Source organism: Homarus americanus, unplaced genomic scaffold (assembly GCF_018991925.1).
Source record: "Homarus americanus isolate GMGI-L3 unplaced genomic scaffold, GMGI_Hamer_2.0 scaffold31032, whole genome shotgun sequence".
Lineage (NCBI taxonomy): Eukaryota > Metazoa > Arthropoda > Malacostraca > Decapoda > Nephropidae > Homarus > Homarus americanus.
Window position 1 is genome coordinate 80,924 of NW_024729696.1, and position 14,408 is coordinate 95,331.

The 14,408-nt window shown below is 42.4% G+C and overlaps 1 protein-coding gene across 1 annotated transcript in view; it reads right to left on the bottom strand.

The window, feature by feature from the left end:
- Positions 1–14,408, bottom strand: part of LOC121866792 (dipeptidase 1-like) — a 107,830-nt gene that overhangs the window by 55,088 nt on the left and 38,334 nt on the right. The window contains exons 6-7 of the mRNA XM_042366522.1: positions 10,003–10,159; positions 1,573–1,705 (exon numbers count right to left, since the gene is read on the bottom strand). Coding sequence (XP_042222456.1) covers positions 1,573–1,705; positions 10,003–10,159 — 290 coding nt within the window. The remainder of the gene's footprint in view (positions 1–1,572; positions 1,706–10,002; positions 10,160–14,408) is intronic.

The following is a 14,408-nucleotide window of genomic DNA, read 5'->3' on the forward strand; positions in this document are numbered from 1 at the left end:
TTTCCATGGTAGCGACGGGGGTACGGAAGAGAGCCAGTTCTGCCCACCTCTCATCCTTCACTATTACCTTTACTACTATTGTATAATTCTCTCTCTCTACACTTAAACCATTCCTATCTACCTATGTCACCCTCCATCCCCCTCACACACACACACACACACACACACACACACACACACACACACACACACACACACACACACACACACACACACACACACACACACACACACACACACGAAGTAAACAGATAGGCTGGCCCCAGAGTGTTCGTGTTATGGTGGAGTGACGACTTACAACACTCGTGAGACAACCAAGAGCTACCTGCTGGTACCCTTGGGAGATCCCCTACTGCTGGCGGTGAAGGAGGGGGGAAGAGGGAGAGATACGAGGAGGAAGTAAAGAGGGAGAGAGATAAAGAGATATAGGATTACTAGGAGAGAGACAAAGAGAAAAATGAACAGTGGAAGAGGAGAGAAATAAGGAGAAAGGGGAGAAACAAAAAGTCAGATGACCAGTAGGACATAGAAAGAAAGATAGAAACAGACACAAAGACGAAAATACACAGAGAGAGGGCACCACGAAAATAACATAGAGGAACTCAAAGAAACAGATAGATAGATAGATAGATAGATGTAGAGAGAGAGAGAGAGAGAGAGAGAGTTCTTTAAAGCATGGTAAATGTCTTATGAAACTTTCTCCTCAAATGCTACAGATTATTGTATATTATCACTTCACACTTGACAAAAAAAAGTTAGCCAAAGTTTGAATGGATTTGAAAACCTCGTGAAATGTCATATTTATCCTATTGATATATGATTCAATCCTATATCCAATACACTCGGATTGGAATTTTGTTTATGACTGGACAAAAGAGGAGATTTAGATCGTAAAAATAAAAGAATAACACGGTGTAAAATATTAAAAAAAAATTATGGATGCGTATTTGTTTAATAATTGTTCAAATATATATGTAGATAATTATTTTAACATATTTACAACTGAGAAAAATTATTTTACTATTTTTTTTACAAACAAATATATGAACATCAACATATAAATCATCTGATGAAATAATGACAATAGAGTTGCAGGTAAAGTGTGTAAACATGTTGACTACAGATGGACGGACGGACGGTCAGGCAGATAAACGAACAAACTTGATTCAATATAATACGATTCTAATTCAATAATGGTGAAACTATAACAAACAGCCAAGAAACATAAAGATAATATAATGTAAACAAATCAGAATTAACAACTACTAACAAAACTAAAAAAGAAACAATCCAAATCTAATAATTGAAATAAATACTTAACAAGGCAAAATAATGATGAGTACTGTGATAATTGACCTGCCAGCTGTGATAAATGGTTGAAGTGGTGTGATAAAGGAGTTAATGGGAGTAATAAATGTACTGTATAGTTATATATAACAACCAAAGTACCAGGTGTAATAATTACTACAAACTAACGATAATTGAACCAACAGGTGTTATAATATACCTATAAAAGATGACTGAAACAACACGTATGATGTTTAACCCAAGAGGTGTAATAAGGTGACCTACCTTGAGAGTTGGTGACCAGCTCCAGGTATTGGCTGTACTTCTTGATAACCCGCTTGATCAAGTCAATCTGTTCCAAGGTCAGCTGCACCGCATTCTGGTATTGTGAGTCACAGGGCGTGTAGGCCACCCAGAACTGTGGGAGGAGAAGTGGTGGTGGTTAGTGGCCACCCAGAACTGTGGGAGGAGAAGTGGTGGTGGTTAGTGGCCATCCAGAACTGTGGGAGGAGAAGTGGTGGTGGTTAGTGGCCACCCAGAACTGTGGGAGAGGAAGTGGTGGTGGTTAGTGGCCACCCAGAAGTGTGGGAGGAAAAGTGGTGGTGGCGGTTAGTGGCCACCCAGAGCTGTTGGAGAGGAAGTGGTGGTGGTTAGTGGCCACCCAGAACTGTGGGAGGAAAAGTGGTGGTGGCGGTTAGTAGCCACCCAGAACTGTGGGAGAAAAGTGGTGGTTGAAGTGGCCACCCAGAACTGTGAAAGTGGTGGTGGCAGTTGTGACCACCCAGAACTGTTGGGGAGGAAGTGGTGGTGGTTAGTGGCCACCTAGAACTGTTGGGGAGGAAGTGGTGGTGGTTAGTGACCACCCAGAACTGTGATGAGGGAGAAGTGGTGGTGGTTAGTGACCACCCAGAACTGGGGGAGGAAGTGGTGGTGGTTGTGACCACCCAGAACTGTTGGGGAGGAAGTGGTGATGGTTGGTGGCCACCCAGAACTGTGGGGAGAAGTGGTGGTGGTTGGTGACCACCCAGAACTGTTGGGGAGGAAGTGGTGGCGGTTAGTGACCACCCAGAACCAGGTGGTGTTGGTTAGTGACCACCCAGGACTGAGGGAGGAAGTGGTGAGGTGGTTAGTGACCACCCAGAACTGTTGGGAGGAAGTGGTGGTGGTTAGTGACCACCCAGAACTGTTGAGGGAGGAAGTGGTGGTGGTTGGTGACCACCAGAACTGTGGGGAGGAAGTGGTGGTGGTTAGTGGCCACCCAGAACTGTTGGGGAGGAAGTGGTGGTGGTTAGTGACCCAGAACATTGGGAGGAAGTGGTGGTGGTTGGTGACCACCCAGAACTGTGGGGAGAAGTGGTGGTTAGTGACCACCCAGAACTGTGGGGAGGAAGTGGTGGTGGTTAGTGGCCACCCAGAACTGTTGGGGAGGAAGTGGTGGTGGTTAGTGACCACCCAGAACTGTGAGGGAGGAAGTGGTGGTGGTTAGTGGCCACCCAGAACTGTTGGGAAGGAAGTGGTGGTGGTTAGTGACCACCCAGAAGTATGAGGCAGTAATGGTGGTTGGAAGTAGTGTATCTTTATCATAGATGTACTGGACTTGTGTGCACCAATATTGTACCAGATATTCAGTATACACATATGTACATATGTATGTGCACATAATTATGTACACTATCGACAACTGCAACATGCACACGTGTCCAGTTCAACTATGATCTGGTAATGAACTTGTAAACAAAACACGCAATACATTCCAGCGGAGGTTTAATTAGCGTGTCATTTGTAACCCACGACTGATAGTCTGGTCTGATTTCACACATACCGGACTAGAATATTGTAACAGTTTTTAATAGCGAGTGGAGAGGTTACTAATGTGCGTATGTGTGTGTGGGGTGTGGGGTGTAGGATTGTGCGTATTAGTGTGTATATGTTTGTATGTATAGATTTGTGTGTGTGTGTGTGTGGAGAGAGAGAGAGAGAAAGAGAGAGAGAGAGAGGTGGAGGGGAGGAAACAATACTAAACGTCTGTTTCCCTAAAATTGGAAAAAAAAAAGTTGAATCTGAAGGGTGAACGGAGCGGTGTAAGTGAAAGACCCTCACCCCTCCCCCTCACACCTCCCCCTGCCCTCACACCACACCCCCCTCACCCTCACCCCCTGCTCCTCACCTCACCCCTGCTCCTCACCCTCACCTTGGCCTCACCCCAAAAAAAAAAGAATTATATAAAGGAAAATTGAAGCAGCAGGAGAGAAATGCCTGAAGACCGTATCAAGTAATGTCTGCCTGTCCCATATTAAGACAATGTTTACTTCCCTTAAAAATTATGATCAGTACACACACACACACACACACACACACACACACACGTATCACAGAATCCTGAGGAACTAATTTTCCATTCAATTACCTGGCCCAAGACGCTACTGTCCCCACCATTCTTGATTCCCCCCAAATGACTTGAGTTTTTTCCCCCACTTTCCACTCTTCTGACACGTCTCTGTGACTCCCGAATCACCCAGAAATAACTTACGACATTGTTCAGTCCATGTTTCTCTCTCTTAACTTATTTCTGAGACTCTCTTAAATCACCACAAATGACGTAAGTTCCTCTCTCTCTCTCTCTCTCTCTCTCTCTAATTCACTGCACGTTTCACTCTCTTAGTATGAGAGGTCGTCCTTAACATTTGTATTCATGAGGTAAACTGTGTGGCAGAGAGATCTTCATGCTTACTGTGGTACTGTAAAGGCCGTGGTGTGGTGAGGTGCGTGTTTTAGATGGTATCTCTCCCTGCATCATGTAAAGTGTGTGTGTGTGTGTGTGTGTGTGTGTGTGTGTGTGTGTGTGTGTGTGTGTGTGTGTGTGTGTGTGTGTGTGTGTGTGTGTGCAGAGAGAGAGAGTCATTTTAGATGGTATCTTTCTTTCTGCATTATGTAGACTGCTTGTGTGTATAATTTCTGCCCTTTCTTTCTCTACCCACTTCTCTCAATCCAATAACAGAAGCTGACCAAGTATTGGCATCCTCTCCAGTCTTCACTGAAAGGAAATTCTTCCACCATGAGATGAAACTGACTTCCTTGCAAAACTCACGGACTCAGACTCACGGACCAACAGGCTCACGGTCTACAGACTCACGGACCAACAGACTCACGGACTCACAGACTCACGGACCTGTGACTCACGGACCAACAGACTCCACGGATTCACAGACTCACGGACCAACAGACCTGTTACGGATTCACAGACTCACGGACCAACAGAGACCACGGACTCACAGACCACGGACTCACAGACTCACGGACTCCAGACTCCACGGACCAACAGACTCACGGATTCACAGACTACGGACCAACAGACTCACGGATTCACAGATTCCATGATCTACAGACTCACGGACCAGACTACAGACCAACAGACTCACGGACCTGGCTGAAAATCAACAGACTCCACGGACTCACAGACTCACGGACCCAGACTCACGGACCAACAGACTCACGGATCTGCAGACTTACGGACCAACAGACCTCACGGACTCACAGACCACGGACTCACAGACTCACGGACTCAGACTCACGGACCAACAGACTCACGGATTCACAGACTCACGGACCAACAGACTCACGGACTCACAGACTCACGGACTCACAGACTCACGGACTCAGACTCACGGACCAACAGACTCACGGACTCACGGACTCACAGACTCATGGACCAACAGACTCACAAACTAAAACACCCATATAATGTCAGATTAGTGTTATTCTACATTCGTTAGGATAAATATATAAATCAAAGCTAGTTTGTATGTCAACGTCGTCAGTGCTTAAGTTTATTTCTTTACTGACGGTCACTTTATATCATCGCTTCTTTGTATTAGTTTCTATTTTTACATCTGACGTCATATATGGGGGAGTTGATCAACATATGACGTCACTCACGGCCGACCAATCTTCTTCCTTTTATCTTGTCTTGCGAACCAATTAGCTGCTGTTATCTCGTTTCAAGAACCAATCAGGTGGAGCCATAGTGTAGCCATGACAGTAACTATTAACGCGGAAGCTATAAAATTAACTGGGAGTTTTGTATCCCTAGTAGTTATGCTAATTAGTAAAATAATTGTAGGTAATTATCGAAGTAATCAAGTCAGACCGAAAATATTAATTAAGAAACCGAATTCCTCGCCCCGGGAGCAATGTAGCCAATACTGGTGATGACGTCACTACCGCCAGTCACTCACCCGCGCCTGGGGAGGTGTGTGTGTGTGTGTGTGTGTGTGTGTGTGTGTGTGTAGGCTCATGTGTATCATCATTAGCGAAAGTAATTAATTACACTCTGGAAATTATAGGCGTGTTACCGTAATAACAATTATATTTATTACTCTGGTGTTAATATGTCAAGGTCTTCATGAATCTTTCCTTCTCATTTTTCTTTCATTTTCCTCTTTAACAACAAACGACCAATAGCTTCAGGCAGTAAGGCCACAGTTTAAGACAGACTTGAAGACTATTTTTCATAAATATAAACGACATCTTTTCATTCAGCAACAACGGGCGGATTTGATAATATTTTCAAGGAGACGAAGACGACGACTTGTGAGGCATTATCAAGAAGAAACGCTATATATTGTTAGGGGAAATATATGGATTCAAACATCAGGATATTGATATACAGGAACGAAGTATATAAAGGTACATTGATAGACAGGAATTAACGACAATAGGAAGCAAAAACGACAAGTCTTAACAGTACACAAAATAGAATCCCTGGCATAAAATATACAGTTTTATAGACATGATATATTTTAAGGCAACACGACATTTTCATTTACAACATTAATTTACTAATATAAACGAGCTATTTTGAGCTAAAACGACATATATTCTGGTAAAAACGACAATTACACACAAGAGCAACACACACACACACACACACACACACACACACACACACACACACATATTCAGGCAAAGAGCGACATATATTCTGACGCGACTTGAATTTTGAAGCACAAGCAAGATAGTTTGAGAGAGAGAGAACATACGGAGAGCTGAGGGAAGGGCAGGTAGAGAACCTATGAGAGACAGCTGGGGGAGGTAGAGAACCCTTAAGAGACAGCTGAGGGAGGTAGAGAACCCTTGAGAGACAGCTGGGGGAGGTTGAGAACCCTTGAGAGACAGCTGAAGGAGGTAGAGAACCTATGAGAGACATAACACAGAGAGACTTGAGAGACACAGAAACAAAATATATGCAAATTAAAATTGAAAACCAATAAACAAAGCAAGTCGTGTGGAAGGATTCTAGCGGTGCTCGGCTGACTGAGGACAGACTGGATGACTGGGAGCTGACTGGATGTTTGAGAGCTTACTGGATGATTGGGGAATGGATGACTGGGAATTGCCTAGATGACTGGGATGAACTCAATAGTTGGATTGAGTGACAGGGCTGTTTAGAAAATTGAACTGGCAACTAGCTAAATGATCAGCCTTGAAAACTGGAGGTAATTGACTGACTGGACAGGGACTGGATATATGGTAATTGAGAGCGTGGCTGACTGGAACTGCCTGGATGATATTTTCATGACTGTTGTAGTGTGTACCACAGGTCGTGTACTTAGTCGATGGAGGTGTAGTGGTGTGTGGGAGAGGTTCAGTAGCATCAAGCACAACACCACGTATATTCTCCTTAGTAAGTCATAACTGGCCTACATAACAACCTCTCTCACCTGCAGTAATTATCACAAGAGCCATGAGTTGTTCTATCTTCATTATAACAAGTTGTAACTTTTCATTGTACCTCCTTGTTGATGGTCTCTCTCATAATGGCAACGGCTCAGGTTCCAGGAAGACGACCTGACTTTATAATGTAAATATGGAAACCCAAATATACATAAAACTAGACGACTATTAGGGTGAGGTCTTGGAGGAGGAGGAGGAGGCCAGGAGTTGTAGGGAGGAGGCTGGAGAGCAGGAATTGTAGGGAAGAAAAGGAGGGAATTAGGAACGGAAGAGGAGAAAGAGTGGGAGAAGGAGGAGGAGGAGGAGTTGTAAGGAAGGAAGAGGAGGAAGATAAATTGTGGGGAAGGAAAAGGAAGATGGAAGGAGGAGAAAGGGAATGAAAGAGTTCGTGTATAAAGATCAAGAGTAATACTATACCCAACATACTATACCCAACATACTATACCCAAATATACTACACCCAACATACTACACCCAACATACTACACCAAACATACTATACCCAACATACTACAGTATACCCAACATACTATACCCAACATACTATACCCAACATACTATACCCAACATACTATACCCAACATACTATACCCAACATACTATACCCAACATACTATACCCAACATACTATACCCAACATACTATACCCAACATAACTATACCCAACATACTACACCCAACATAACTATACCCAACATAACTATACCCAACATAACTATACCCAACATAACTATACCCAACATACTATACCCAACATAACTATACCCAACATACTATACCCAACATACTATACCCAACATACTATACCCAACATACTATACCCAACATAACTATACCCAACATACTACACCCAACATAACTATACCCAACATAACTATACCCAACATAACTATACCCAACATACTTATAAGCCTTTAGTAACCTTTGATCTTCTTAACTATTCTACTCTGACTTTAATTTCCGAGTATAAACATTATGCCTCTTTCACCATCTTGGATTATTCAACTGATATACATTCATACATGTATACTCACACACATAGTTGGAAACAGGGAGGAAAATATACATAGTCATACACAGAGGGGTTGTGACCACCAGGGGATACATAGAAGATACATAAAAGAGATGATGATAGTGGGAAATAAGAAGAAAGAGAGAGAGAGAGAGAGAGAGAGAGAGAGAGAGAGAAAGAGAGAGAGAGAGAGAGAGAGTAAAGAATTTGAAAGTTGTTATAAAAGGTGAGGAAACAAAATGATGGATAGAGATAGCAAAAGCAGACAGACAGACAGACACAGACAGACACAGACAGACAGACAGACAGACAGACACAGACAGACAGACAGACAGACAGACAGACAGACAGATAAACAGAAAGACAAAACAGAGCAAATGAAATGTTAAGGAAATGAACCGAATAGGCAGAGATAAATATAAAATCAAAGTATATATAATAAAGAAAAATAGAAGGACAGAGAGAGATAGAGAGAGACACGGAGAGACACTGTTATCAGGATGCCTAACTCGTCCCGGTATCAGAGAGAGACGTGAGGGACAGACAGAGAGACATGAAGAGAATGAGGACTCAACTGAGGTCTATCTCTCATCATCCACGCCAGCAAATGATTGAACCAATTTAATCCAAAATCAACAACTGGACCTGAGGCTGCCTAGGTGCTCGTTACGACACAACACTGTGATCGACATAACAATTAGGAGAGAGAGAGAGAGAGGTAGGAAGGAAGGTAACAAAGAATATCCAGTTAGTCAAGCATCCTGAATGGCCAGTAATAATTAAGCTCTCTGAGTGGCCAGTAAAATCAAGTTCTCTGAGTGGCCAGTAAAATCAAGTTCTCTGATTGGCCAATAAATTAAGCTCTCTGAGTGGTTTATTTATCCACTACCAATATAGACATAGAGACTATCACTCAGTAAGTCCAGCCTCTACCACCAGTTTAATTTACACTCCATACTGACCACGACACTGATATCTGGGTAATGGGCTTCTAGTACGACTGTGAAGTAGACGCTGTATCCGCTCAAAAAGGAAAATTCATTTGTTGGATTAGTGAGTGGGTGTGTGTGTGTGTGTGTGTGCGTGCGTGTGTGTGTGTGTGTGTGTGTGTGTGTGTGTGTGTGTGTGTGTGTGTGTGTGTGTGTGTTTTGGTATTATATAGAAAAATTTTTGAGAAAAAGGCCTTTTTTATATATTAAGAACTTTATTAATGCAGCTTTTGTATTCAGAACAAAACATTGATGGTCTAATCAGATTTTATGGGATCTGAGTTAATTAAAAACTGCTGGTGTACTTTTTGATACGTGGAGTTTATAGGATATAAGTAATGCAGAAACTATAATAATGGTCTAAAAAAATTACAGTAATTATATGTTAATCACGGTTTGTTTTTGTTTTTTTACACCACAATTATTTATCCATTTTTTTTAATAGATTTAAGTAAATTTGTAAATGTATATCCAAAAAATTTTTATACTTACATTTTGCGAAACACGTAATAAAAATATGAACAATTTTTAACCTGAATAAAATTATGTCAAACCAGCAATTTTAGAAATGTGGACAGAAAAAAATGAACTGACTATTGGAATGTTTTAAATTTGGGGGGAACGTTTGGTGTAGAAAAAAATAATGGTCTCATTTTGTCAGATTAATCGTAACATTATGCTAGTGGATGTAATATAGCGAGAGGCTGCACTGTGTTCAACATTTAATATCTGGTGAGCCTGTGTTCCCGGCCAATATTTAGTGTGTGTGTGTGTGTGTGTGTGTGTGTGTGTGTGTGTGTGTGTGTGTGTGTGTGTGTGTGTGTGAAATATCCAAGCCACAAAATATGCGAAGGAAAAAGAGAAAGATCATAACAAGCTAAACAATAAAGAGAGAGAGAGAGAGAGAGAGAGAGAGAGAGAGAGAGAGAGATTGTATCCCTCACAGGTATAGACTAAAACTAATTAATTAATCACACGTACCTGTCCACCTACTCGTCCTTCTATGAGTCTGGGGATGTCGGTGTGAGACCAGTTACTGACAGACCACGGTTCCACGTTCTTCAAGCTTTCGTTCAGCTTAAGTTTTTCCAGCTGGTTGTGTATGAAACTTCTGATGTTCCACGGTAAGTCGTTGTGTCTGTGAGAGAGAGACAGAGAGAGATAGAGAGAAAGAAGACAACAGTTGAACTTTTTATTTATTTTTTTTTTATTTATGTTCTAAAATAAGAAAACAGATACTTGTTTTTGTCTTGCCCCTGCTTGTCTGTCTCAATTCATGCCCCTACATACTTCTACTCTTGCCCCTGCCTTGCCTCTACTCATACCCCTGCCTGTTTCTACCTTTGCCCCTGCCTGCCTCAACTCTTACCCCTGCCTACCCCAACTCTTACCCCTGCCTGCCTCTACTCTGTCTCCCACTCCGCCTCTACTCTGCCCCACCTGCCCCTACTCTGCCCCTGCCTGTCTCAACTCTGGGTTCCCTGCCTGCCGCCCATCCCCCTTTGCCCGTTTTTCACATCTTCTGTCCCATGCTGCTGCCCTCCCCCTGCTGCTTCCACCAGCCCTGCTTCCCTCTCATTCCTGCCCCTCACCCCTGCTCCTGCCCCTACTTCTGTCTCCTTCTGCCCCTACTTCTGCCCCCCTGCACTTGCCTCCTGCTCTCTGCCCCCCTTGCACCTGCCACCCTGCTGCTCCTGCCCCACTGTTGCTGCTGCCTGCTCTGCCCCTGCACCTGTAACCCCCCAACCCTGCCCTGCTTGCCCCCTGCTTGCCAGCCTCCCACCTGCCTCTGCAGACCTGTTCCCACTACTGCTGCTGCCTCACCCCAGAAGAGGTGAACAATGACAATCAGCACACTTGTCAGACTCGCCAATATTCCTGCTGATTTGCACAGACACAGAGACACACACGACACAGAGAGACATACACACAGAGACACACACACACGACACAGAGACACACACGACACAGAGACACACACGACACAGAGACACGAGACACAGAGACACACACGACACAGAGACACACACACGACACAGAGACATACACGACACAGACACACACTCACACGACACAGAGAGACACAGTCACAGAGATACACACGACACAGAGACACACAAACGATACAGAGACACACAGACACACACTCACACGACACAGAGAGACAGTCACAGAGACACTTACGACACAGAGACACACACACGACACAGAGACACACAGTCACAGAGATACACACGACACAGAGACACACAAACGATACAGAGACACACAGACACACACTCACACGACACAGAGAGACAGTCACAGAGACACTTACGACACAGAGACACACACACGACACAGAGACACACAGTCACAGAGATACACACGACACAGAGACACACACACGACACAGAGACACACACACGACACAGAGACACACAGTCACAGAGACACATAATGACAGAGACACACACGAAACAGGCACACACGAAACAGACACACAGTCACAGAGACACATACGACGCAGAGACACTCGGAAACACTCAGACACACACAGACACACTCAGACAAAGACATACACAGACACACAGACAATCTGCTTCACTCAGGTTTTGTTTTTTATTATAATTCGCTTTTGATGCTCCCTCTTCCTCGTTCAATAAATGAGCTAGTTCACTGTTTCATACTGTCTTATTGTTCTTGTTTGTTGAAAATATGACTCTCTCTCTCTCTCTCTCTCTCTCTCTCTCTCTCTCTCTCTCTCTCCAGCTCCCAAATGCCCCCCTCCCCCTTGTTAGTCAGTTAGGATCCATTTCAGATATCTGCCTCGTTTCTCTCAGTCACTGTCCCGATTAGTTTTCCAATGTGTGTGTGTGTGTGTGTGTGTGTGTGTGTGTGTGTGTGTGTGTGTGTGTGTGTGTGTGTGTGTGTGAAAGTCTTTGTCACACCCAAATATTTTATATTCGCTGCGTATTTCTGTGTCGCAGTTCTTTGCATGATTCTCTTTAGCGAAAGTATATAGGAAATACATTTTTTCTTTATAATTTAGTTTTTTCTCTAAATCAACGAAGGAAAGATTTCACAAACTTTTTTCCCCTGTGGCATACTTATATTATGATTTTTTTCCCGGTGACATCCTTATATTATGACTTTTTTCCCGGTGGCTTTCTTAAATTATGTTTTTTTCCCGGTGGCATACTTATATTATGACTTTTTTCCCGGTTGATGTGGTCGATTGAAACCTGTACTGAGTAATTACAGTCTGTTATTGATTTTTTTTCTTGTTATCTCGGTGGACTAACTTTAGGATGGAGTTCACGGTGTATGTATGTATGTTTGTATGTATGTATGTATATATGTATGTATGTATATATGTATGTATGTATGTATGTATGTATGTATGTATGTATGTATGTATGTATGTATGTATGTATGTATGTATGTATGTATGTATGTACGACTAAGTCAATCCATGGGACGCCGAGTTAGTACATAATGGAAAGCTGAAATAGATTCTTCAACACTGAGGAACTTCAACTTAGCAGAGAAAATTGATCAAGAACAACCCCCTTATCTACATGACCTTCAGACAAGACCTTTATCCAGCAACAACTTCTACAGGAGGAAACATGATATCGTCTGTTGGCTGAATCAGGATAACACAATTTGCAAAAGACTTGTATAATACCGGCAAAAGTATTGACACCAATATCCATGAACGTTTTGTTATGTGTAAAGTTTTTATATTATGGCTGTCCCCGAGACCTTCAAGTAGTAAGATCACGAGACCTTCAAGTAGTAAGATCACGAGACCTTCAAGTAGTAAGATCACGAGACCTTCAGCCAGTAAGATCACGAGACCCGCAGTTTGTAAGATCACGACAAGAGTTTAGTTCAAGAGAGAATTTCTGGAACCTCTTCACTACTGACCCAGGTGGACGTGTGTTACTGCTGCTCCACCACTGAGACCAAGACTGAATCATTGCAACTGAAGTGTTCGACAACTTTACCCCCAAACAATTCTTAGATGTAACAAGAAAGGTCAAACATCTTCTGAGACTCAAAACGAACTTTACTCTTAATATCATGCTGGCTTTCTGGTCCTCTTGCGCAATGCCACCAAGAAACACACACACCGCTGGCGGGATATTGACTCGTGGTGTTGTGTCGCTCCAGTACATTTAATCAATTCACTAGGACAGAGGTTCACAGGTCGTCAATCACAAGTACAGAGCCAAGACCTGCTCCCCATCCGCCCCCCCTAGAGTGGCTGTATCTTCCAGCACGTGTAATCTGCCCTGCCAGGTGAATGGTATCAAAGGGATGATTACCTGTAGGCCAGCGGTGATGGGTGGTTATGAGAGCTGACAAAAGGCGTCTATTATGAACACTCTGCTGGTGTGAGGAACAAAATTGGGCAAGTGAGGGATGAGCGAGGTTGAGGGAGGCTGATTACACTGAAAAATTGAGGTGTAAAATTTTCCTCTCTTGTCTTTATAGCTGAACTATGATTCTCAGCAGCTTGGCCTTTGATTTTTTTCTTCGTAATTGGCTGTCATAAAACACAATAACGTCCAAAGTCTCATCAGAATTACACTAACACTTTACCTTGACCAAACACGTTCCCTTAGCACATGATTGGAACTTAATTACCCCCCCCCAAGTCATTACCTTAAGCAAACACCTTCACTTAACACTAGTAATGCGACTGAACCTTTGTGAATCTCAAGTCTTATTTACGAGAACTTGTGGATTATTCTCGTAAGTCACTTTTGTTTTGGGGTGTTTTATTTCCCAAGTCTTCCTGAAACACAAACTTATACTTCCTCCTCACAACAGTTATGTCACAGTTCTTTTATTGTTGACTTTTATTGTGTTTTTATTCTCCTCCTTCGTAAAGATTCCCCAGTAGAAAGAAAGCAAGAGATAAACAGACATGAGAAAGAACAAAGAAATAGGAACTAATTGAATTTGAATATGCTCTTTACGCCTTTGTTTATTACTGTGCATAAATGAAGAGACGACAAAACACAATGAAAAGTATCCATTCTTGGCTCTCACCCATTCATTTCTTTTTTTTTCAATCATTATCTTTGTTTATCAATTCATTAACATTATTTTATTCCACTCTTGTTCTGTTTATCGATTGTGTTTTTTATCGTTTCATTTAATAATATTTAATTTGCTGTTGTTGTTTATGACACAACGCGATATTAATTTTGAACTGTTTTATTGCCACTTTCTTACATCGTTCTTATCATTTGACTTACTGATTTTTTTTCATCTTTTCGTCACACCATAAGATTAAATATTGACTATTTTTTGTTTTCCTTTCTGTATATTTTACATTTCATTCAATTTATCAATTTTCCCCATCTTTCCATCACATTAAACTAATTATTATC